General features: G+C 45.1%; 1 protein-coding gene across 3 annotated transcripts in view; it reads left to right on the forward strand.

Moving 5' to 3' along the window:
* Positions 1–27,376, forward strand: part of YKT6 (YKT6 v-SNARE homolog) — a 361,132-nt gene that overhangs the window by 125,678 nt on the left and 208,078 nt on the right. For all 3 annotated transcript variants that reach the window (XM_069618958.1, XM_069618959.1, XM_069618960.1), the window contains exon 4: positions 21,439–21,539. In XM_069618958.1, coding sequence (XP_069475059.1) covers positions 21,439–21,539 — 101 coding nt within the window. The remainder of the gene's footprint in view (positions 1–21,438; positions 21,540–27,376) is intronic.

Consider the following 27,376-nt stretch of genomic DNA (forward strand, 5'->3'; position numbering starts at 1 on the left):
TTCCAGTAGGGACCGCGGCTATCTGTCCAAGCACCCCACTCCCGAGAGTCTGGTGGTCCAGGCAGCCACAGCTACATCAAATAAGGCAGCGTACCCTACCGTCCCTTCCGGATGGGGACAAGCATGTGGATGGATGGGCGCGCAAGGTATTTTCAGCTGGGAGTGTGACCTTGAAGCCGTCCAACGCCACATGTGCCTTAGCCACATTTTCGTACACTCTGTGGGAGTGCATATCCATGGTGGCGGAGCACATACCAGAAGGGGAGGAAAGGGAAGGTTTCCTAGCTATCGTTAAGGATGGCAAAGAAGCCATGCAGGAATCCCTTCAATCTGGATTGAACACTGCAGACAGCGTCAGCAAGTCCATGGCTACAAGCACGGTTATACGCAGATTTATGTGGTTGCGGAAGTCGGGTTTCGCACCAGATGTGCAGGCCGTCTTCTAAACATGCCATTTGATGGGGCTCACCTTTTTGGCAACAAGGCTGACAAGAGCCTTGAGAGGTTGCAGACCTCCAGGCGGCTGCCAAATCTTTAGGGGCTGCTGTTAGGCAACCTCAGCCTTTTCGTTCTTCAGGACAACCATGGAGGGGGCGATCCTATAGTTACTACCCTGTGCCAATCCGATAGCACAGCGAGTAGAGCGCTCGCTTTGACATCTGTACAGAGCCTGCTGACACAGGTACGAATCCCGGCAGGGCCAAACTCAGCCTTTCATCCTTCCGAGGTCGATAAATGAGCACCACACACCGTGGGTCAGAGGTCTTCAAACTGTGGGGCGTGCCCACCCAGGGGGGCATGGCCGCATCCCAGGGGGGGCGCCAGAGCCCAGCATGAAATGTAAAAAAAAAAATATATATATCTATTTTTTTTAGATTGGAGGAAATGGGAAGGGGCATCTCACATGGTCAGGCTGGGCCATAAAACTGTTTTAGGCACCAATGAAAAAATGGCCAGCAGTTGCAAATGGATATTCAGTGTTTAGTCAGACTGTTTGAATAGTACCCAAGGTTTTTTTTTGTTCAAATGTAAACAAATGGTGATATTTAAAGAATATTTATTCAGCAACAATGGTCAAAACTACTAGCTGCTTAGTGAAGTTACTCCTCAAACGTACCCACATTGGCCAAAAAAAGGGGCCCATTTTTACTGGCCTACACTAGCATTTTGCATTTTTGGTATGGTCATCGCCCTATCGCCCTATAGGCCGGTCCAAGCCTGCCGGCTCATCCATATTGGGTGAGGGGGCGTCCACCCACTGGCCACCTCACGCATTATGGAGGAGCCAGCCCAGTGAAACACTGAGCACTCCCATAGCTGCTTTTTCCAGCTGAGGGAGTGCTGCTGGGCTGGCTGAACTGTCAAAGGGAAACTGTTTGCCTTTGACAGTTCATTTCCCCAGCCGCACATGATCACTGAGCCATACAACGCTGGGGTGTTTTGCTTCGCCAGCCTTGCATAGCTCATTGGAAATGCTGGCTGGGGCACTGCATGTATGTATGTATGTGCGAGGGGGTGCTCCTGCGCCTCCTCACATATACGGGCAGAGCAACCTGGAGCGGGGCATTTTAGCAACCACGCGAGGTAGGTTTATGGCGATTTTTATTTAAATGTGTATGGATGTGTGTATGCTTGTGTTATGGGACTGGGGTGGGAGCAGGATGGGTGGCCGCACAGATATAGTGGTGGGAGTAGGGTGGGGGAGAGCCCAGGGTCTGTACTGGGAGTAGGTTGCAGTGACGGCACGCAAAAGTTCATAGCGATTTCTACATACTGTCCATCTGGCACTTTTGGAGGGGCCCAGCCTGCCCAAACTTTGCTCAGGGGGGCCCAGGCCAAAAAAGTTTGAAGACCGCTTCCGTGGGTAATAAGCAGCGCTCAGATACCTGAGAGTTTTTTGCGCTATATAATTGCTAAATTATTATTTATTATTATTTATTATTATAATATTACTACTACTCCTCCATATTTGGAAAGGCGAGAGGAATGGCCAGTTAAAGATGCCAAAGAAGAAACAGTTGTGGTGGACAAGCTAAAAAGTACAAAGTCAGCTCAAGCTACAGCTTCCTTGCCTTCGGCAGCTGCAGCAACTAGTCCAAAACCACTTTGAGAGCTTGCTTCACAAAACACTGGTGGGAGGCAGACTGACTGAGCATCTCGAATGGCGAGCCGTAACCTCAGATGCTTGGGCTCTGGAGACAATAGCCCAAGGTTACTGCCTTCCATTTATAACGCAGCCTCACAACAATCCACCAGGGACTTATTTGAGGATTCCAGATTCGCTCCTTTTGCAGGAAATCATAACCGTGCTACAGGAAGGTGCTTTAGAGCCAGTGCCTGTAGTGGAGAGGAACAAGGGTTGGTATTCCCCATATTTTTTTTATTCCCCCAAAAAAGGACAGAGGACTTGAACAAGTTCCTCAGGAAGGACACATTTAAGATGGTTGATTCAAGATCACACTTTCCAGATCCTTCAGGCCCTCCAGTTACAGGATTGGTTGGTGTCATTTGCCACTCAGTCCTGCCATTCAGGTTGACCTCCCACTCGAGGGTCTTCACCAAACTGATGGTGGTGGTCGCAGGTCATCTCAGGAGAGGGGGGGGTTCATGTCTACCCCTACCTGGATGATTGGCTAATCGGAGCACTTTCTCCCGAACAAGCCCTGGATCATCTGTCACCTGCCACTCCCTTCACAGACTGGGCTTCTCCCTCAATTTCAAGAAGTCACAGATGACACCTTCCCAGCAGCTCCAGTACATCGTAGCTGTACTAGACACATCCTTGGGAAAGAGCTCACCACCCAAGGCGAGGGCTCAAGACATTCTTCAGATGGTTACCAAATTTCAATCTGCCCAGAATCTTCTGGCCTTCGATTTCTTGAGGTTGCTCGGCCTCATGAGATCCTGCATTTTTCTGGTGGCAGAAGTCCGCCTGAGGAGAATGAGATCCCGTCAATGGGCTGTAAGAACACAATGGTTCCAGTTATCAGGAAAGATGACAGACCTACTTCTGGTTCCAAGCAGGGTCGCACAGGATCTTCTGTGGTGGGCCTGCAAGGACAGTATTCTGAAGGGAGAACATTTTTTGGCAGCCAGGGCCGGACATTACAGTAGTGACGGACACCTCACTCATGGGGTGGGGAGCCCATGCCAACGATCTATCAGTCCGCGCTCGTTGGTCTCCATCAGAGTCCAAATTACACATCAACCTTTTGGAGCTGAGGGCAATTGGACTAGCGCTGGCGGCCTTCCTACCCTCGGTCAGGGGAAAGAATGTCCTGATAATGATGGACAACACAGTGGCCATGCATTACCTCAACAAGAGAGGTAGTGTAGGGCAACTACCACTGTGCAGAGGCAATGCAGCTCTGGTACTGGGCAATTGAAGAAGGAATCTCCTGTTGGGCAGTTCACCTAGCCAGGGAGGAAAACACGACGGCGGGCGCTCTGAGCAGGCAGAGCACAGTATCCCACGAGTGGGAACTAGCTCAGGGAAGTCCTTCAAGAGATCTTCACCCTTTGGGGAACCCTTCAGGTAGACCTGTTTGCGATTGGAGTCAACCAGAAGTGTGAAAGGTATTGCTCAAGGGAATTTCCTCTGAGAGGAGCTCTAGGAGACACGTTTGTGGTGGATTGGGAATTCCCACTACTTTACGCATTTCCACCGATCCCGGTCATTCCACAAGATATCAGGAGGTTGAGACGTTTCGGAAGCTGCAAGATCCTAATTGCCCCGGATTGGGCCAGGAGAATGTGGTACCCGGACCTTCTGGATATGTCCATCTGTCCTCTGATTCGTCTTCCGCAGAGAGAGGATTTTCTCTCACAAAGAGAGGGACAGGTTCTCCATCCAGAGGTCAACACTCTCAGCTTTCACGCTTGGTTTCTGAAAGGCTGAGATACAAGTATTGGGACCTCCCGGATGTCATCATGGAAGTGTTGCTTTCGGCAAGAAGGCCAGCAACAAAATCTCTAACGTTGCTGTTAGAACAAGTTTTGCGACTGGTGCAGGGAAAACAATGTTGATCCTTTTTTATGTTCAACTCCAGAGGTGTTATCTTTCCTCCCATCATTGGCACACAAAGGTCTTGTTGTTGGGACCATTAAAGGATACCTGGCAGCACTCCCTATTTTCAAGCGCTCTTCAGAGGAATGCTCCTACTTTAAAATTCCCTTGGTGATTCAATTTCTGAAAGGGCTCACAAACATATTCCCACATTCTTCTTTTCATGTTCCAGTTTTGGATCTTAATCTGGTTCTAAAGTTTTTAATGTGTGCCCCATTTGAACCCTTGCACACATGTCCATTGAGGTTGTTGACCTTTAAAACCATACTGTTGATTGCATTGACATCTGCACGTGGAGTGAGCGAGTTGCGGGGACTTTCCTCTAGGCCACCCTATACTGTATTCCACAAGGACAGGGTTGAGTTAAGGGTAAAACCCTCCTTCCTCCTTAAGGTTGCATCCGATTTCCATCTAAATCAGAAAATTGTTCTGCCGGCGTTCTACCGCTGCCGCATCCTGGCAAAGAGGAAGAAACGCTTCACAGGTTGGACCCTAGAAGAGCTTTAAGCCTTTATATATCTAGGTTCTCCAAACTCAGAGTGTATGACCAACTCTTTATTGGATACACCGGAAGGAAATTGGGTCAAGCTGTTTCAAAACCGACATTATCAAGGTGGATTATTCTTGGCATGTCAGAATGTTGCAAATTGGTATAGCCTCTTCTGCAACCCTTCAAAGGGGCCTACCTATTAAATCTATCTGTGATGCGGCAACTTGGTCATCGCTGCATACATTAACAAAGCATTACTGTTTAGATGCTTCCCACTCTCGGGTTGTTGCCTTTTGGTAAGGCGGTACTGTAGTCAGCCTTTTAAAATGCTGACAATTTCAAATTCTACTCCCTCCACCAAATTATGCATACTGCTTTGGGAGTCTATCAAAGATGTGGAATATGTTGGAGGACACAATTCATTCAAAGAACAAGTTACTTATCAACTGGTAATGTTCTTTCGACTGGATGTTCCTCCAACATATTCTTATCACCCTCCCAGTCTACCCCACTGTAGAATTTCCTATGCTATTGCATCTTCCGTTCTCGCAGGGCTAAGTACCGCTTGCCTAAACTGACAGCACAGCACGAACAGGAGGGAAAAACAGAACTGATGCCAACGGGTGCCGCACGTGCTACTTATACACCCAATGACATCACCCCCGACGGAGGCCTTCGAGGGACACCGACTCGACGCACAGCGCCCTCTGCAGAGCCATTTTTTTCCGAAAGTAGCTGAAGCTAGACGAGATATATCAAAGATTACGTTGGAGGAACATCCAGTCGAAAGAACGTTACCAGTTTGTAAGTAACTTGTTCTTCTCAATTAACACATTTCATTTATTCTACACACAATTTTTCCGTTTTATTATTCTCCTGTTGCAGAACGATCATCCATTCAGTCTCTGCAATTCTGTGATCTTCAATTTCTTTACCCAATATCAACAGATCAAATAAAATGTGGAATTTATGATTTTATTTTGTATCCAATTCCAATACTTAAGGGTTTCAAGCCAACCGTACGTGTCAACAGATCAAATAGACCCACTTTTTATTTGATCTGTTGCTATCGGCTAAAGAAATTGAATAATCACGAAATTGCAGAGACTCAAGTGATAGTTCTGCAACAGCAGGATAATCATTTGGCACAATTGTGTGTTAAAAATGTGAAGTGTTAATTTAGAAATTTGAATACTTTTTTCTGATGCTTGTGTAATCTGCTTAGATCACATGCTATGCATAGACCGACATCTAGTGGAAGCTGTGGAGTATTACAGTTGTTGTTTTAGAAACTCGAAAATGGACGTCGAAATAGGGCGTGCAAGTAATACTATCCCTAGTGTGACGTCCCCTGTACCCATGAGCCCTCACACGTGTAGTTCCCTCAGATTGTTTTTTTCTGCCATCGTGAGCGGTCGCATATAAGCGGAGTGCATTTTCGGTTTACGCCATTGAACTTACAAAGTATTTAAGATTAGTATTTCTGTCCTTTACTGATGCTGTGAAGACTCAAAGGACAAGACTGACCGTCCAACGGAGAACTCGACGGCACCACCCGGCTGCGGAAGGCCCATCAGGTTTCCGCCTTACAGTAGGGAGGGTGGGGGGTGGTTATAACATCATGTATTTTCCGCACCCTTTCCCTGAGTCGCCCAGCTGCCTACCCCCATTATGGAGCATACTCCTTTTAAATTCTGTCCGTCCTGCAATAAAAAATGCACGTGGGTCGACAAGCACAGGGTGTGTAACCTTTGCTTGCATCGAGACCACAACGAGGCTCATTGTTGGGCCTGTGAGCTGCTCCGACCCAAAATCCTCAAGGATAGACAGACAAAATGTTGGGCCCATCACGCCATGCAGGCCGAGGCCTCCATGGACGTAGAAGGGGGCATCCAGCGACGGCAGCGATGCCGTCCTCTCGGACGGCGAGGTTGACGGGGAACCTCGACGTTCCCCAGTGCGAGTCCCGACCCTAACAGACAGGCCAGCGGTCCTGTTATGGGGAAGACACCTGGCGACAAAGGCACCACACTTCCCCACACAAAGCACAGACTCCGCGGTGATGTGAGTGTAGCCACACGCCAAGAGTCAACGGCGAAGGGCAAATCCTGAGATTTACGGTCCTCTGAGCACCCGAGCGGCCTCCTCAAGACAAGACAAGCCAAGCCCACTAAGACAAAGGACGCAGGACTCAAAACTCCGTCGCCCGGCATCACGATGTCGAAAAACGTTGCGCCAGCCGTTCCTGTAGTAGACTCGCCCTACACCCCGGTAAAGGCCGAGGGAGTCGGGAGTGTCCCATTCTTTAAAAAAACATGTCCCCAAGGCCCCTACTATGGTCCCTAGCTCTAGAAAATCTACTTGCAAGAGCAAAAATCGGGACAAACACAAATCCAGTTCCCTTCATAAGGACAGGAACCCAGGGCATTAAAGGGACAAGTCTAGGGAACAGCCAACTACCCTACAGGAACCTGATAGTATTCCTGTACAAGACATTACAGATGAGCCTGATCCTACACATCAGCCTGATCCTATCTATTTGGAGGAGGAGGAGGAGTTATATAGTGGGTTTCCTACCCCCTCTTTCCCCTACACCAGCCTCCACCTATCTGGGGATTATCCCCAGTTCAGCTAATTGGTATGCCCAAGATATAGATAGTTATGCAGCGCATGACTTTCCTAGCAAATTCTTTTGAAGAGCGTCCCCAGGCTCTCCAAAGTCTGGCAAACACGCCTCCCACTACCCAGGCATCAAGCTCGAAGACACCTGTGCTCACTCGATCAAGTCTGTCTGCTCAGCCAAGTTTGTCTACTCAGCCATCACGGAAAAGATCACACCCCTGAGTGGTACTGTATGCCAAACCAGTCCACAACACACCTCGCATCGCTTGACTTTTACGACCTGGATGTAGGAGATGATGAATACATAGGCTAGGTTAACCCTTATTATGAGTACGTCGGCATTGACCACGTCGATGCAGGGGATGATACGGATGACTGCGAGGCGGTAGTCTTTGCCATGGACTCTACGATCCCTCAAGACCCAGCTTTGGGATTGAGACACAGGAAATCCAACAAGATAAGGATTTCACAGAAAACATGTTGGAGGATAAGAAGCCGGCTACTCAGTTTATACCCTTACTCAAGTCGGTACAAAGAAGGATTCAACCACCTCTAGAGATGCCTAATCAAACCAGGGCGGTAAACCCCAGAAAACTTTTTCGACCAGAGCCTTCCAACCCTTTGTATGTAAGGGGCCACCTTAAACCAGGCTCTCTGGTAGTTACCACTACCCGCAAGAGAGTGGGTACCCCCTTGGCCTCCTCTAAAGCTCCTCCCGACAATGAGAGTAAGAAACGTTATACTATGGGAAGGAAAATGGTGTCTTCAGCGGCATTCCATGCATTGCTAGTATCTCCACCTTACTAGCAAGCTACGACTGCACGAAGTGGGATAAGGTTACGGCCCTTGCAGAATCAGCGCCAGAACCACTTAAGTCCAAGCTCTCCCTTGTGGCTGCCGAAGGCAGAGCAACAGCTGGCGTCCTACTAAAGAACAACTTCGACGCAGTGGATAACGCTGGACGCGTTATTGCTGAGGCCACAATCCTGAAACATCACGCCTGGCTTAGACAGTCTGGATTTAAACTAGAAACACAGGCTAGCTACCCTTCTTAATATGCCTGTTGACCCGAATGTTTTGTTTGGAAAGGCAGTTGAGGACGCTCTGAAATCTGCCAAGGACGATTACGAAACACTTAATTCCGTTGGCCAACAAACAAACCAGAGGGTTGGCAATAATTTGCCCCGTTTTCGTGGCTAAAATGCGCAAAGGGGCACCGGATACAGTCCGAGCCAGGGTGGAACAATAGCCAACAGGCGTCCCAGGGTTACCCCAGGGGTCAGCGCAGGGCTCACGGAAAAGGGAGAGGCTCCCTCACCAGAGGTGTAAGAACACCTTCCAAACAATGACGCCCCACTTACAGGTCCCCTCCCATGCCTCCCCAGTTGGGGGACGAATATCACATTTCACCCACGCATGGGAGGAGATAACATCAGACAATTGGGTGTTGTCGACAGTGACAGGAGGTTACTGCATAGAACTCCAAGGAATACCTTCTAACCTCCCCCGCACCAGAAAAAACCATCACAGGAGGAACAACTCATCCTGCTAGAGGAGGTCAAGGCTCTACTCCTCAAAGACGCCATCGTGGTCGTGCCATAAAACGAGGTAAACCAGGGAATTTATTCAACGTACTTCCTTGTGCCAAAAAAAGATCTAACCATGCGCCCGGTACTAGACTTGCACCCTGCAAACAAGTTTGTCAAACCTCAAAAATTTAGCATGACAACACTACAAGAAGTAATCCCTCTGTTAAAACGGGGGGATTACATGGCAACATTGGTCATGGAAGATGCTTATATTCATATTGCATTGTTCCCAGCGCCCAGAAGATTTGTGCGATTAAAAGTAGCAGACCAGCACTACCAGTTCAAGGTGCTGCCCTTTGGGATAGCCCCGGCTCCAAGGGTGCTCACCAAGGTACTGGTGGTGGTGGTGGCGGCAGCGCACCTACGCACGGAGTCAATCCCAGTGTACCCTTACCTGGACGACTGGCTGATCATGGGAGAAACCTGCCAACTTTGCAAGCTAAACACGCAAAGAACAATAGACCTTCTCTTCCAAGTGGGCTTCTCAATAAACGAGAAAAAGTCAAGTCTGGTACCAAACAGATCGAAACAGTTCCTTGGAGCTGTATTCGAAACAAAGACAGGCTTAGCCTTCCCATCCATGGAAAGAGTACAAAACATGCTTCGGCAAATACCCCATTATCAAGCCGGTCTCCGCATAAGCGTACGCAAAGCAGTGCGTCTGCTAGGTATGATGTCATTGGGCATTTACCTGGTCCCCCACGCGCGCCTGCGACCAATGCAGGAATGGTTGGCGAAACAATGGTCTCAGGCAAGTGGTCAGTGGGACGATCTAGTGATTGTTTCGCCTACACTGGTTCAGAACTTAAGCTAGTGGTCAAGGGAAAATCAAGCAAGGAGGTACTCGCTCTCCAAACCTGTCCAAACTGGCTCAGAAAATATGGAAGTGGGCACTCAGACGAATAATGTCACTGTCCTCCCAACATGCTCCAGGGGTACTCAACACTCAAGCGGACTCTCTCAACAGAGATCCTCTGCCAGAAGAACACGAGTGGCAACTATACACAGACGTGGTAGACCACATCTTCTCTCTCTCTGGGGCTACCTTTCTCTAGACTTGTTCGCTACAAGAGAAAACAAATTATGCCCAGACTTTGCGCCCAGGATCCCCCAACCAGACTCCAAGGGGAACGCCCTATGGATGAACTGGTTCCGGAAATTTGCTTACGCTTTTCCCCCAACTCCATTAATCAGCAGAATAGTGAACAAGCTACACATGGATCAGATGACATTCATCCTAGTTGCTCCTATGTGGGCGAGACAACCCTGTGGTACCCACATCTGCGCAAACTGGCGATGTGCAATCCCATCAAGCTCCCGTACAAGGTCGACCTGTTGACTCAGCATGGGGGGGGGGGGGACAACGATACACCCACAACCTCACTTTTTGAACCTAGCAGCATGGCTCCTGCAATCGTAGAGTTCGGGCACCTTAATCTTCCACAACAGTTTATGAATATCCTAACGGAAGCACAGAAACCAAACACCAGACAGTTATTTCCACAAGTGGAAGAGATTTGTCATTTAGTGCCAATCTAAGCAGATCAACCCCATAGAATGGGGAAACTCCATCACACATTCTAACCTACATGCTCCACTTGGTAGATTCAGGTTTAGTCTTTAATTTTTTTAAAGTCCACCTAGCAGCTTTATCAGCCTATACCACCTCTCAAAGTAAAGTCTCATGGTGGAAAGTACCAGTCATGAAGGCGTTCATGGAGGGAGTGAAGAGACTACATCCTCCAATCCCCCGCCTGGTTGGGACATAAATGTGGTACTAGCAAAACTCATGGGACCCCCCTTTGAGCCTTTGCATCAAGCTACCCTTAGACACATTACCTACAAGACTGACTTCTTAGTGGCTATTACTTCCATAAGAAGAGTCAGCAAACTCCAAGCCTTGTCAGTGCAGGACCCTTTCTTTGTCATCCATAAAGACAAATTGGTTTTACGGACTACTATGTAGACAAGACCAAACCGCTTAGGAAGACTGATCAACTGTTCATCTCCATGGCTACAGGCAGACAGGGAGAACTTGTTTCCAAGAGAGCCATCTCCAAATGTATAGTCAAATGCATACAATTATGCTATTCATTTTCAGACAAGACACTGCCTTCTACACCAAGAGCCCACTCCACACGGGGTACTGGGGCTACTCTAGCCTTTATTGCAAATGTCCCCTTAGACAGCATTTGTAAAGCAGCTACATGGAGCTCAGTTCACACCTTCACTCAGCACTACTGCATTGACACACATTCCAAGACAGATACACAGGTGGGACAAGACATTCTAAAACATCTATTTGCCGCTACTCCTTCTCACAACCCACCACCTTCTCATAACACTGCTTGCTAATCTATGCATAGCATGTGATCTAAGCAGATTACACAAGCATCAGAAGGAATACATTACTCACCGTAATCGTATTTCTAGTGCTTGTATCTGCTTAGATTCACATGCGCCCATCCTACCCTTATATCAGCTTTATTTGTTTGGATCAAGTAGATCTTTACAAAATATAAAAAACAACTTTTTGCCGATTTAACACAATAAAAATACAATTATCTAACAAACCATTTCATTAAAAATAAAAAAACATGCCTAAAAAAGGAACAAAAAGGTAAGACTAAGAAGAAAGTCGAAGAAAAAGAAGAAAAAAAGATAAAAAAAATAAGAAATGGGAAACCCTCATTTCCCCAAAAACCTGCCCCCCTTATTACATTATTAGTTTCTACTGCTATATTAAGCCGTAATGACTGGAGAGGCATTGATCCCGGACTGCCCAACGCTTCAGTGGGTCATGCCTAGTTTGAAAAGGACTTGACCCACTGCAATCGTCAGGGCGGTGTTGTGCCCCGAGATCAAGCGATTCCAAAAGTTCTCTGAGTGCAGGAAGTCCATTTTATGCACAAATTTCCCAAAATAGAGGATTCTAGTCTCCGAAGTTCCTTTGCATTCTATGAGTAAATGACGCAGATTTTGCTTATTTTGAATTACAGATTTTACAAAATTATATGATATTCTTGCTTTGCCCTCTAATACTTAGGATCTCGCCTGTGTGAATTAGGTTATGGCGGGCCCTAAGAAAAACATATCTTGATTCACTGCTGGGATGTTTTAGCCAATAGTTAGGGAACTCTCACAGTTTTTTTCCACTACTAGGAAGCTATTCTTTGGTTTTACCAGCCTCATTTCCAGTCCTGTTTTAATCCAGTCTATTATTTCCAGTTCTTTCTTTGCTTTCAGAGGATTCTCTATCAAGGTTGTTACCGTTGAATCAGCTCCTTCCAGATTTCTTTTAACTTTTATGGCCAGCTGATGGAGGATCTTAGAGCTGTCCTTTTGGAAATGATGATTGACATCTTCATGAAGAGAGTCTTTTTGTGGAGTTATTAACCTATAGAGAGATAGCAGTCTCCAAATGACCTGTTGCTGCAGTGATTTCAGGCCGTGCTCGAACCTTAAGACCTGAATGGGAAGACAGCTGGGCAGGCCCAACAAGCTCTTCCAAATGTGACTCTCCACCTGTTGCCAGTCTATGTCCTAGAGCTTTGGTTGGGCCTCCAACCCATACAGTATCACAGGGATTACTTTGGCATTATAAAACTTTATTAATGCTTTGAGTGAAAATTTACAAAGCTCAAAGAAGATCTTTTTCATCTGAGGTATTGTTTTGTCAGCTTTAGATCTGATTTCAAGTTCCACTTTGCTCACGGATGGATAGGCAAACATCGTGTAACCCAGATAGACTAATTCCTCTACCCTTGTAATTGCTTTGCCTTCAAAAAACCATTGACCAAAGTTAATTTGCTGTTTTGGGTTTTTCAGCACCAGAATTTTTGACTGTCTTGGATTTACTTGCAGGCCATTTAGTTTAGTGTATTCATTGAGTAAGTGCTGCAGGCCTATTGCTGCCCTGTCAATCAAGACAATGTCGTCTGCATAGGCGAGTCAAAAAACCTTGATGGAATTAGGTTTGGGACTTGCCATAGTCCATTTTTGAAGAAAGTCTCCCAGATCTGACAAGTATAGGTTGAAGAGGGGGGCTCCTATACACCCCTGTCGCACACCTTGATCCACGCTGATTGTATTGGAAAGATGACCAGCCTCGTCTAATCTTACCATGAGCGAGGTGGTTTTGTGGAGCTCAATTAGAATTGCCAGGAGCTTATTTGGGAGACCCCATCTTTTCAATTTTGCCCACAATTTCTCCCTATTCACTAGGTGAAATGCTTTGGAGAGATCTACCCAGGCTCCAAAAGCGGACCCTCTCCAAATTTCGTCATATGTTCTTCTAATAGACTCGGGGTGAGGCCATATAGTGTTGTAGACATTCCTCGTCTGAAGCCGGTTTTGAAATTTGGAGATGTTATTTGATTTGGCCCAGTCCTTTAGCTCCATCAAGAGTATCCGCATGAATATCTTACTCTCGATGTCCAAGAGGGCAATTGGCCTATAAGTTTCGGGCTGTGATATATCCCCTCCTTTGTAGAATGGTATTATGACTGCTTGTTTCCAAGGAGGGAAGCATTTTGACTTTAGTATTTCCCTGTAGAGGGTATCAAGAAGTGTCGCCCAGGTGTTAACATTAGACTTCAGGACCTGATAAATTAGTCCATTTGGGCCCGCTGCCTTTGATGATGAGGCGCTCAAAATTAGATCTTCTATTAATTTTACATCAAAGTTAAGTTCCCACTTGGCGACTGCCTGTTGATTTTCCAGGGTGGCTGACGTGTTTTTAAAGTTTGTTGTCAGGTAATCTATCCACCTCTTTTCTGGAACCAGATTACATTCAGTGATATTACTGGCTGAATTCTTTCCTTTACTATTTATCATTGACCAGAAATTACAGGTACTATTTTCACAAAGAGCCTCCAGCATCTGTTCATTGTCTTGTTGGTGACGGAGGATCTTTCTTGACCGTGACCATTGTTTGTAGTCCCTAAGCAGCTTTTTCTGTTCTAAATAAAGTTCAGATGGGTTCATAAAAGAATACTTCAGCCGTCTAAGTTCACAGCTTAAGGACCTTTTCTGGATCCATATCTCCTCATCAAAAGAATGTAAGTGATGGGTTTCTTTTACCAAGGTTCCTACTGTCGGGCGGTGTACCGACTAAATAAATGGCTGAAAGCAGTATGGTTTACAGTTCTCTTTTTGTTCTTCTAAAGAGATACTATTTAACTTCTCATTCAAATTTCGCCCCTCTTTTATATTTAACCAAAACTGCTTTGCCTTTCCTCAGTAGTAGGTCCTGTGAGTATTTAGCCGACTTATCTTTCATTGAGCTCGTAATTTTGACTCTTAGCCGAGCATGATCACTCCCTTCTCCCCAGATTATTTCCATAGATGTTTTCTTCATTTGTAGTTTTTCAGAAACAAATACATAATCCAATGTGGAAAGGCATTGCCGCGTGACCATGTTGGATTCGAAGGGCAGTCACCTTCAGTAGAGCCATTTAGCATGAAAAGGCCCCACGAGTTTACAAAATCTGACCACTGTTTCCCAGCCTTGGAGATTTTTACCCATTTTGATGCATTGTTCCTATCTTGAGTCATAATACACTCCGTATTCAGATCCCCGCCCAAGATCACACCGGCGTCACCATGGAACGCAATTTTCTTCAGCAACATTGACAACGACCGATGGAATTGATCAAGGCTACATTGCACTGGGGTCCAATAAATATTCACTACTACAAGGGAAGGAGGATCGTGGCCAGACTGTAGTTCGACTTCACATGCCAGGATTCCTATATATATATATAAAATTTATTTTCTGCTTGGGAACTCTGTACTCGCGCTACTCCTCAAGCTACCTCATGTCAGGAAAAAATACAATCTGAGGGACCAACACGCGTGAGGGATCATGGGTACAGGGGACGTCACACTAGGGATAGTGTTAGTGGCACACCCTATTTCGATGTCCATTTTCAAGAACAACTGTAATACTCTGCAGCTTCCACTAGATGTCGGCCTATGCATAGCATGTGAATCTAAGCAGATAAAAGCTCCAGAAATACGATTACGGTGAGCAATGTATTCCATTTTGATGTTATACATTGTTTATTAGAAATTCATTGAATATATAATTGGTTTATTTTTGGGGTATTTGTGATGTGTATATACATTCTAAAGGAAGGAGTAGAGAACCTTGTGTGACCATGTTAAACCCGTCTTCTTTGGACCCTGCTCCTACTCTTATTGTGTTATCTTATCCTGGACTCTTCCTTTGCTTCCTGCCATTGTCCTAACTGGCTGTTCCTCCTTGGGTCATCTTCCTCATCAGCAGTTCTGCGGCTGTGGCAAATCCTTTTGGCCCAAGTGCCTGACAATGAGAAGTGTTTCTGGTCTGAACGCTGCGTGTCTTGCTGCTGCTCCCAAAAACTGAGGCAAGTTTGATCTACTGGGTCACCTCCTGCCATTTCTGTTGCTGGTTGGCTGCTCTTTTTTGTTACCATGAGGTCGCCTGGAACCTTGGTCTAGTTCCACAATCTTCCTGTCAGTCTTTCCAGCTGCTGAATCTTCTGGCTCTTTGGTCATTCTTCCAGGCATCCCGTTTGTTGCTGCTTGCAGCCATTTGGATACTTGCTCGGTCATGGATTCTGAGTACAACTATGGCTATCCCGGTCTAAACCTGACCTCTAAAATCACCTGTGCGCCTGCTGTTTTTGGGCCTAATTCTTCACATCCACACCATGTGTACTTGCCCGAGGGCTTGAGCTCCTGTTCCTGTAGTTGGTTCCATCTGCAGGGGTTCCCAGGGTCTTGAGTAGTGGAATTCCAAATTCCGTTGTCTGTCGTCTGCTTTGTGCTTGCTCTTCAACCTGCTCTTTCTGGCATGCTGGTTCCCCGAACCCTGGGCTGGAATTCTTCTTGGCGGGGTTTCTCCTGTGCTGTAAAATTAGAATTTGTCCCAGTTTTCCTTTGCCCATAGCTTACCTATGTGGTTTGACTTCATTGTTTCGTATGGGACAAATTTTAAATACTGATGAACTCCTGCTAGTGACTTGCTAAGGTACTTGCCAGAACGAAGACATTGTGTGTCTGCCCCCATTTGGGCCCTGGAACTTCTAGAGCAAGGAAACTCATTTCAGGATCAATAAGTGATTTAGTGTAAACGTTGCTATAATAAATACATACAGTTCACTCTGCTGTAGGAGAATTACAAGTGTTGCAGAACCCACTTGTGGTTTCATTGTTGCTCTGTTTTCTAAAGGGGACATTTGTTTATTTATTTGTATTGCGCACCAGACCCGAGGGTATCAGGGAGCAGACCTTAATGGTCTGTTGTCTTAAGCCAGTTAATGTAGTTATTTCTAAAATTCTGGTATGATTGATCCGCGGGCGGTAGGGAGTTCCAGAGCTGGGCCGCTTTGACTGGAAAGCTGTTGCCCCCAACCTTGGAGAGTTTAAACCTGGGAGTAGTGAGGCAATTGGTGTTAATTAGTCTAAAGGGTCTAGTAGAGGTCCTTCTGTGAAATCTCTCAGAGAGATAGATTTGCGCTGCATTATTCAAGGATTTGTGAGTAAGCGATGCAATTTTCAGTTGGATTTTGTCATTGGTAGAGGGCAATTATTTTGTCGCCTAATCTCAGATATGTGGTCTCTCCTGGCTATGCCGAGGGCTGCACTAATGGCATTATTTTGGAGAGTTTGGATTCTCCTGATGATCTATTTGTTAGAGCCAATGTAGAGGGCGTTGCAGTGATCCAGCCTGGACAGGATGAGGGCTCTGGCTAGCTCTGGCTAGGATGATGCAACTGTTATTTGAGAGAAATGGTTTGCCGGTTCTGATAAGTTTACAAGTGTAAGCGGTGGTGGGGGCCAGAGCGTTAACTTGTTTAGTGAGAGTAGAGTCGAGGTAAAAACCTATGGTTTTTACCTCGTTGGCAACTTTGATGAGGTTGCCATCTATGATGGAGGTATATTCGAGGCCTAATCTTTTGGGGTTAGAGGGGGGAACCAACAATAATGATCTCTGTTTTGTCATCATTTAGGCATAGACCGTGACTTGCCATCCATGCCTGGATGATGAGGTAAACACTATTCACCAAGGCCAAATCCTTGCCATTATCCTCGGAAAGTGGGAGGAGAATCTGAGTATCATCTGCATAGTTAGTGTAGGTGATACCAAGAAAGTCCAGATCATCGAAAAGGGACTTGGTAAATATTTTATATAAGGTGGGAGAGACACAAGAACCCTGAGGGACTCTGCAGGTAATATGGATCGGGTCTGTAGCTGCAGAAGGGGAGAAGACATTCATGGTCTTATCGCTTACGATTGACTCAATCCAGACTATGGCCTCCTTAGAGAAGTGTGCTGCTGAGTCTAGATGGCTTCATATGACCCTACAGTGGTGGTCCTTGATAATGACTTTTTCTACCTCAAGAATGGAGGTTTTAGAAAAGTTAAAGCGAGTAGTTGGGATGTCAGAGGTCAGGGGGGAATTATTAGGGGGAGTCAAGGGGGTTAAGGATGCTTTTTTATGGGCTATTTCATTTTGGAGGGTGGTCACTTTGTTGGTTATTGCGTGCAGGATGGCAGAGCACCAGATTTTGTCTTTGATGGCAGAGTCTGGCGTGTGGGTGGGGGTCTCAAGTTCTTTTAAGATCGTATATAATTCCTTCATGCTGGAGTTAGCTTGTGAGATATGGTTATTATACGAATCTCGTTTGGCCAGGCAGATTTCTTTATTGTAATGGGATGAGATCTTGGTAAGTTTGATTCTACTTTCTTCAGAGGGAAGTAGTCTCTAAGAAGCCTCACTACTTTTTTTGTCATAGAACTTTTAGATGTGGGGTGGACTACTTATTCAGGTGGGCTTTGGGCTTGCTTTGTCTCGATTTGAGCAAGGCGATGGTATCAAGCGTGGTTGTCATGATTTTATTATACTTGTCAACAAGCATTCCAGGATCGGTGCTGCCTGGTAGGGAGTTGAGGGTGGGGAGAATAAGCCGAATAAGTCTAGCCGCTGTAATATTCTTTTTATTCCTGGTTAAGGTAGCTGGTGTCGTGGGGGTAGGTATGGGGGGGGGGGTGTAAATGACAAAAGGGAGTGGTCGGTCATGACTTGCAGGGAGATGGAGGTGATATTGGCATTGCAGTTGTAGTCTGCCACCCAATAAAGTGTTCTCTCTTTAATATGTGTGGGTGCATTGATTCTTTGGGTAAGGCCTAGTTCTGACAGGATGTGGGTAGCTGTAATGGCATGCTTATCTAAAGGGTTGTTAAAGCCCAGGTTGAGGTCACCTAGTATGTGATGTATTTTTGAGGTTATTTGAGAGAATGGTGGAGATATCCTCCTCAAATGTTCCAATGGGACCAGTGGGTCTGTAAATAAGATAAATGGTCAAGGTCTGGGAATTAGCTAGAGGTAATTTGGCTGTGGGAACTTCACAGGATTGTATGTCATGGGAAGGGGCTAATCTCAAGGATAAGCTGAATTTGAAGATAATGGCAATGCCCCCACCTCGCGCCTCATGTCTATCCTGTCTTAAAATCGTGTAGCCGTCGGGAATTGCTAGCATGACAATAGGGCCTGCTGCAGCATGCAGCCAGGACTCTGTGATGGCAAAAAAGTCGAGATTTTCTGCCAGAATCAGATCAGCAATCTCTGTGGCATGTGCAACCAAAGATCTCTTGTTAGTGCCCCATTGAGCAGAGGGATAGGGTGATCTGAGACCGATATGTGAGGGATTTTGGTGGCTACAATCTTAATGTTGTTTAGCAGTACAGTATATCAGGGTAGCGGGGACTGGTGAGCAATTTCTGGAGGGTTTGGCATAAGGGGTGTTTTGGCTGAAGGTTGGGTGATTGCTTTTGAGGTCTAAAATGGGCATAGATCTGGCAAGGGGTTCAAATAATTTGGCTAGTCTAGATATTAGTCTAGTATTCCTAACATCTGTGTTGCAGGGGTTACTTGGGTACAAACCCTTGGTTAGGTTACTGAGTTGGGGTAAGCACAGGAGAGTGTCTGTAGGCTTTGTGAGGTAGGTGAGGCGTCGGGGATCGGGGTAGAAGGGGGTCGAAGGTCTAGCTGTGCACAATACGGTGTTTAGTATAAGTATTGTGCCTAGGGCGCTGAAGTTGAGGACAGTGGTCAGCATAATGGGATAGGGGTCTCAGTCGTTCCTAAAGGAGTCAAGGTAGACTAAGTTAGGTAGGATAGATGGGTCTAGAATACAAGTTTGATAGCACTGAGATTCAAGTTTGATAGGCAGTAGAGTATCAGACGGTCTAAAAGTAATTCAAGCTGTGAGCTTCAGGTCCTAGGAAAAATATCAATCACTGTAGCAGATACAATAGGGCACAGGGCTGATAACAAGAGCCGCTATGCGGTACACATAATGAATCAGAGCTCAAATAAAATCAGAAAATGTAGGTACATTCACTGTAGAAACAGCGAGTTGGGTACATTCAGAGGAAAGCTAGGCTACTAAAATGTGAGCCTGTGCAGTACGGTAGAGCAGAAGGTGATTGATTAACATCAGCGAATACAGGCACAATAGATGTGATGCTGTGCTGCTAGTATGCTAAGACTGTGCAGTATGGAAGAACACAGGTGACTCGCGTAATGGCAACCGATATAGGTGCGAGCCGTGTAGAGCGCTAGAGTGCCGAGATGCAATGCTGCTATCCCGTACATAGATATAAGTAGTGGTACATTGAAAGAGCATTGTACTGATGATGTGCAAGATATGAACTGTTAAGGATGCTTCAGCTAGCATCAACAAGTATAGGTGCAGTCTCTAAGGCACTAGACTACTTGAATGCAAGGCTGTATGATACATAGGTAATTAGACTTACATAATACATAGGTAATCTTCGAGCGACTTTAATACATTCAGTGGAATGCTGGGCAGCTTAATAAGCGAGGCTATGCAATTCAAGAAGTCATAAGTTTCAGTTTAAGCGTCGTAAGAGGCGCATTGGCAACGGTATGTGTACAGATAAAAATAACTTCTTAGCGATCATACCATAGTAATTATGTCCATGTAGATGTAGTCTATAGAGTCTAACTGGGCAGAGAGAGCAGATGTAGTAGGGGTAGACAAAGTTTGTATTCCAATCGGATGTGCGATTTCAATATGCTGCATAAAATCTACGTCAAATGATGGCGGATGGGCAATTATGAGTTGAGCATAATGGTAAAACGAACCCGAAGTCAGTTCTCGTGCCGTTTGGAGAGGTAGTGTGCTGCACATGTAATGGAAGCCATTGCGCGAGTCATGCTCACGGTGCACCATGAATAAGATCAGGCTAGGAGTAGGCTGTTGCCTGCGCTAGTGGGTAGCTTGTTGCTGCAAGGGAGTATATGGGTAGCCTCCAGGCGCCCTGTGGCCCACAGGGGCAAACGGGGCCTTGCCTCTCGTGGGCCTTCCCACGAGAGGGCCAGCTTCCGCCTGCCGGTGGAAATGCTGTGCTGAACAAAGGGCTTGTTACCTAGCAACATAAATAATAAAATAATGGAGCGGTCATTTTAGGAGGGTCGCCGCTACGGTTCAGTGCGGCAAGCACAAAGGAAGATCAAACACGCTATGGATGCTTGTAACACAGTGGTTGGCCAAGTATAGTGCCTTTTAGATAAATGGGCATGCAGAGGATCATGCTCACCTATGGCACGACAAGCTTTAGCAGCGCCAACGTCGTTGTTGAAGTCCGGCACGGCGGGTCTTGTTTGAGGCTGGAACGTAGATGTAGTCTACAGGCAAGGTGGGAGACTGGCTCCTGTCCTCTCCAGAGGTGCTGACGAAGCATTAGGACCTTGGTTTTCTATTGTAATACCTTTCTTCTCAGCTTTTAGGGTTTATATTGGCTTATTACTCCCCTAATCGGTTGTTCTGGAGTGAATAAGAACCAATAAATGTGATAAGGACACTGTATAAGTTGCACACATGCTTATTTATTACTATGTAGTTATGCCCAAGGGTTAACACGTGTTTCGGCATGAGGGCCTTTTTCAAAACTGGACATATACCGTTTGATCACGTTCATTACATCAGGCTGATACTTTTGCATGCACATCTAACATAGAACTATACTGGGTATGGTCAGGTTATGATGTGTTGTATAGAGTAGTGTTTTTGGAGTATTTACTGTATGTCTAAAACGGTATATTTTTTCTTTTGTGTTTGTGTTTTTTGGTTTCTGATTTTCTCTTACCTCAAAATCCAACTTTACTCCAACCCCTTTTTTCTCTGTCATGCGCATGCAAATGTATCAACATGGTGTAATGAATGATCAAACAGTATGTCTGGTTTTGAAAAAGGCCCTCCGGCCGAAACACATGTTAACCATTGGGCATAACTACATAGTAATAAGCATGTGGCACAATTAATACAGTGTCCTTATCACATTTTGTTTTTTTGGAGTATGGGGAATACGCTTTAGGCACTTGAGATGCAACAAGTTGTATAGACTAGATTTGCTAATCGGGTCTCAACCCAGTTGCAGAATTCAACTCCCTGAATACCCCATATCCTTTTTTATACATGAATTAGAACCAATACTTGATCCCTTTTACAGTTATCTTATATAATACTGCATCAAGTACTTATTTGGTGTGTTTTAATCATAACTCAATACTAAATAAAAGTATAATACTACTGGAAGTTCACCCTTCTTTTGCTCTGTCGCTTAACCTGTCTTTTAACCGTTTGTTTGCTCTCAGAGTACATATGTCACGTCTGTGTTCGAAACGACTCACTAGCTGGTGTGGTCATCGCAGATAATGAGTACCCACAACGCGTTTGCTTCACTCTGCTGGACAAGGTAGGTGGGAATGGTAGCAGTGAAGAATAGACTGCTTGCCATTCATATTATGAGGTTTCTCACATTTGTTGATATGCAATTCCATGGGCGCTTCCTCTTCAAACAAGAGTCGGGGCCTACTTGCATGTTCAAGAGCTGCATCCATGGTGGGTCAGATGCGAGGTTGCCAAGACAGTAAAGGGTTGAAAAGATGTGCATTATTTATTGAGGTATTTTATAGAACTCTACATATCACCTTTTGGCCACTTAGCACTTGTACAGCTTGTGGACTGTATAAAGGGACATCTTTGTGCTTCTTTTTGATTAAAGGCATGGTCTAGTAAAACATTTTATTTAAAAAATGGATAGGCAACATTAAAAAAAGAAAATACTAGCATTCTCTTTTTTAAAACTTCCTATGTAAAATTTTGAGCTATTCAAGCTCAAAATTCGCAAGAGCAAGCACATGGGCGCATGGGTGGCTTTCCTGCTCTGGTCTCCGTCCTCCGCGTACATCACTAATGAAGGGAAAGCCACCCAGCGGTAGCTTTTGTTTACTACAGCTGGCTGGCTTTTCCTTCATTTGTGCCGCAAAAGCCAGCACAGGAGGGCATCCATTTCACAAAATGGATGCGCCCATGTGCTTGCTTTTGCGAATTTTGAGCTTGAATAGCTCAAAATTTTACATAGGAAGTTTTAAAAAAGAGAATGCTAGTATTTTTTTTATTTTTTATGTTGCCTATCTAGTTTTTAAATAAAAAAATTTACTAGACCATGCCTTTAACTGTCTGTTAGGGAGAATTCTCATAATAATTGCTAATTCCCTTCACATTAGAGACCGACAGCAACTTTGCTGGATTTTGAGGACTTGATTTTTTTACCTGGAAAGAGTGTGAGCCTTTTTCCCCACTCTTTCATGTATTTTGATGTGTGTTTTACGCTTGTGTTCTTTGATTATGGAGTTTTAGATCACTCCATAGGCATCATCTTTTCATGTGTTTTACACAGCACCCTCAGTGCAGTGACACAGGGATGTCTTTTGAGACTTTGCAAAGGTTTAAATACCTTCTCTGGGATTAACTACTGTTTCCCAGAGAATGTAAGGTTAAATTGACTTTACTAGTCTTTTTAAATTCCTAGGCCCAGCACACACTATCTTACTATAGAGTGCTTCTCTTACTATAGAGTGCTTGAGGGGTTACCTAATATCCCCTGTGTCTAGAAATTTATGTAGCAGTCAAATGCTAGCCTTTCCTATCGAAATGGCTAGTGGCAGTGGTTTACAACAAACTACCATGATTTTTCCCGACCGCGAAAACCAGTAGCTAAAAATCACAGAAGCCATGTTTTTCAAGATGACGCCTTAAGCGCCTTTGTTTAAACGGGCCCGGATCTTCTTTTTACGCCATTTCTTTTTTGGAAAGGTCCTTCTAGAGTTTTTCTCTGCGTGCCAAATTAGGTTTGGTCCCTTGGTTTCTATGCCTTTGGCGGGCTTCAGTACTGAAGACCGCCTCTGGCGCGTGAGTGTCTGGGGTGGGCAGGAAGAGAGGGAGGCGTCCGAAACTCCCTGTGCTTAGTCTCCTAGGATACCCAAATGCACTCTGGCGTGATTGGTTGGCTGACTGTCTGCAAGGACAGCCACCCTGCTGGGTGAGTAACAGCTAGGTTGGAATGAAAGGGAGAAAATTGTTTAAACGGTGAGTCTCTTGGACTGGAAAACGGAGTCGACAACTGGAGCGAAAGAACCGAAGACAAGCTGGAAGAGGACAGCTGCTGCAACTCCTGGACCGTTGGTTTGCCCGGTGAAGCCCTGCTGCAGGTCCGGATTGCCAAGTTCATCTCGACAGAGAAGCCCCTTGAAGGACGATTTCTTCCTTTTGAGTTGGTGGGACCAATCAACTCGTAAGCCACCTGGATACCATTCTCTGAGCTGGTTAGGATTAACCAGTGGGGAAGGACACCAGCTTGTGTGCTTGACTACAGCTACTCGAATCGAAGATCTTCCATTTTGCCAGCTTGTTTGACCCATCCCCGTGCAGTGCAGGAGTCCTTCGACGTCCTCCCTCTTGTCCCCACGACTAAGGCTCAGGAAGTGAGATCTGCAGGAACTGTCGGGAACCAACGTTGTCATCTGCATCTTTTCATCATATTCAGATACTGTGCCAACCCGATTGAGAGAACTTACCTCTTGCAGTGAAAGTTTGTGAAACCTTCCCATCTTGCAGGCCTAATTGGCTTGTGACGCAACATATGATTTTTTTTCGTAAAAACTACTTCTGAGAACTTTGGCAAAGACTTTACCGTTTACAAGAACTGCTTTCCTATCCAAGACACTAGCCCATTGACTTTGGCCTAGGCCTATTGAACTGAATAGAGTCCTCTAGTGAACTGCAACTATTTGCACTGCCTAAGAAAGTATTTGTGATCTATTTTATTAACTTGAGCCTTTGTACTCCTTTTTAAAGTGACTGAAATGCCATTTTGCTCCTATTTCAGGGGAGCCTAATTTATTCAAAAACGTATTGGTTTGGTATTGAAGTATATTTGTGTATATTAAGTTGCCTCCTTCTAGTGAATATTTTCTAAATGACTGTGTAATAAATTAATAAGTGTTTTACCAAGAAACCCTGAGAGTAAGTGTCCACTTGAACCATTGTGATTGTAAAACCTCTGGTTAAACCTTTACTGCTCACATCCCCTCTTGAGATCAGCCTGGCTGCTCAGCTCGCTACCAAAAACTGCGTAGTACAGACTTATACCAAAGGTTGGTTTTGCTTACACCTGTAGTCCTAATTGTATGTGGTGGTCCCAGAGGGTACTGCATACAATTCTGCCTAACACTGTCATGATTGTTGGGTCAGCCAATTGGCTTAATCTGGAGTTTGAAAACAAATAGTGTTCACTGATCAGTGGGTCCCCAAAAGGGGTAATTGCTACTAGGAAGTATGGAATTCAAGCATTAACTATTTATGGAATGCTGCGGTGTAGGCAGTTGTGCTGTGGTGCGGCAGAACAATCCTGTCCAAATGGAAAAGGGACGCACAGACAGGCTTTCGCTCACCCATGCTCTCTCTCGCCCCAAATCATCATGATCACAGTGTCCCATTTCTGGGCTCATTGCCTGACTCTGCTTAAAGATGTGCAGTTGGCCCATATCTGCTGGTGGTTGGTCACCCAGTGCTCCTTTTTGAAAATTAATATTTCAATTCAAAGTAAAATATTTCTGGATGCACTGAGCTATGCCAACCTGACATGACCACTTGAGCTCACTTAGTTAGCACATTATCTCCATCTCAGCTTAACCATGATTACTTGATTACTCTGAGATGCTATGTTAGTTTAACAGTGTAGCTTTGTCACCATTTGCCCAAGGGCAACATTTATTTGTCCTCATGTTAAAGGTTTCTCTCAGACTTGCATTCATGGTGTGAAGGTTACTTCCAAACGCTTTCATTGCTTCACCTAGTGATGGCACTTGTTGAGAAGTCGAGGTCTGATCTCGGGCTAGGAAGATGCGAAGAATTGAGTAGGACAGCATCAAGTTTGAATCAAGAAATACAAGCACATTACAAAAATATATATTTATATACATTTATAAAGCGCTTAAACTGAAGCATTGCAAATTACAAAAGGAATGGCAACAGAATTACATAAACAAAAAAAGGACAAACATGGTTTTATAATTGTAGCAAGAAGCAAAAGAGCATAAAAGTTTGAAGAGCATCTCAAAAAGAAGACGGCGCATAAGTACAAGTGAGAGCAATCCTTAGCTAGGGTACGAGTAGGGAAAAACTACGGAAAATTGATTGTGCACAAGGAGTTTTGGAAAGGTTAATGCTGAAAAATGAATAGCGCAAGCACAGGAGTACCAGAAACCGGGGAGAAGAGATGTCTGGGCAAGGCTGTGAAGACATTAACTGGAGAGAGATGGAAATGGGTAACAAGCACAAGATCAAAGATTAGTGACAAGACAAAGCTTAGTGACAGAAAAAGTGAAAAAATAATGTTACTGCTATTGATGAGCTGATGGCAACGTAAACGAAGAAGACATGTGGCAACTGAGGGAGAGTGCCGAATAAAAGGTGAAACCAAGATTAAGAGTAGAAGGAAGTATGACAATCTGACGGAACATGAATGAGGTCGGGGAGGCGTACTGAGTTGATGCAGGGAAGAAGATAATGTCTGTCTTCAGGTGTCAGAGACAAGTCGGAAGTCGTGGAGGCGGTTGAATCAGGAAAGGAAATAAAGATTTGATTAATTTGCATAAAGTTGTCTGTTAAGGCCAAAGGAAAGAACAGTTGGATAATAAACACAATGGTAAAGCACTCTGGAATGAGCATGGAGCACTGTATTGACGACTGGTAGTACTAGATGACTTCCTAGCCTAAGACACAGATTACAAGCAAGATGCAGAAAACCAAGAACAGATCCCAACATTATTATGTGGGAATGTGATTAAAAGATGGTGATCCACTGTGTGACAAAAGCCACAGATAAATCCAAAAGAATGAGGAGACGATTGCTTAGGGTGAGTAGCAAAAGGAGGTAAGAAAAGTAATCACCTGCAAAAGAGCGGTGTACCTAATGTGGGCAGGGTAAAATCTAGATTAGTGGTGAGATGAGAGAATTGGAGTCAAGGTAGAAGGCTAACTCTGAGTGAACAGCACCTTTTGAGACTTTATAAATAGTCTGTTAAGGCTGAGCTGTTGGTTCTATGTACTGAACGCAGGTTCAGAAGTCTGTGGAGGAATCCAGTACTGTCCATAAAGGTAGTGTTCTCTGTGGGGCTGGCACAGTTTACTAGATATGGACCCAAATAATATCCAGGCAGGGATTGCGGGCACCATAGTATTGCAACAAGCGTCTTGCAAGTTCTGTGTTGCAGGGGATTTGAGTGCACCAATGATGGTTTCTTTGCTGGATCTGCCCTAGGTTAAGCTTTGTAAGTGCAGGCCTCCCCGTCTGTCCCTGGGTATCTCAGTTCATGTGCGTTTACCTCTGTTATCCGAGTCAACTCTGTGATCAATGCACAGGTTTCAAGGCACTCCACTTGCCTTTTTAGATTAGTTATCTTGAGTTTACACTCTGTCTCTCAATACCTGGACTGGCCAGAAAGGCTCTTCTGGGAGGAGGCAATCGTTCGAGAACTTGCCACTCAACTGGCTCCCCGGGTCAAAAGAAGGCACACCACCCATGTCTCTCTGTCTCTCCCTCTGTCCATGTCGTCTAGAGTCATGTCCACAGATGTCTCTCTGAGCTTCATAGTCGAACTTCTGCACTATTCCTCCTCATTTTCAAGTTGTTTTAGGACCCTTCCCCAGACTTGATAAGGAGGCAAACCTTCAGTTAAATAAGTACTTCTCTCCAAATCACATGATTGCATTTGCTAAAGGTTTTGGTGGCTAATTATTCCCTCATAGGTGCCACGCTCACCTTTTGCTAGTTTCTTTGTGGACTTTGCCTTGGGTGTGGATTCTTACTTTGAATGATAGACACTTCACAAAAAGTTTGACAACTGTAATATATATATTTCTGATGTTTGTTAATCTGCTTAGAATCACATGCTGTGCATAGTCCGACATCCAGTGGTCACTGCGGAGTATTGCATTTTGTTTTTCATAGTTGAAAAGGGGACGTCGACAAGGCGTGTCGGTAACACTATCCCTATAGTGACGTGCAGTGTACCCACAATCCCTCACGCGTTGAGGTACCTCAGATTGTTTTTTTCCACCCAGATATTGGTCGTCTTTACGCAGAGCTCCTCGAGAGACATTGCAAATATTCACTCAACCATTTGGTCAATATTTAAATATTCGCTCGACCGTTGGTCTTTATTTAACTTTACCTTACATTAGGTT

Source organism: Ambystoma mexicanum, chromosome 10 (genome assembly GCF_040938575.1).
Source record: "Ambystoma mexicanum isolate Mex_15411 chromosome 10, UKY_AmexF1_1, whole genome shotgun sequence".
Lineage (NCBI taxonomy): Eukaryota > Metazoa > Chordata > Amphibia > Caudata > Ambystomatidae > Ambystoma > Ambystoma mexicanum.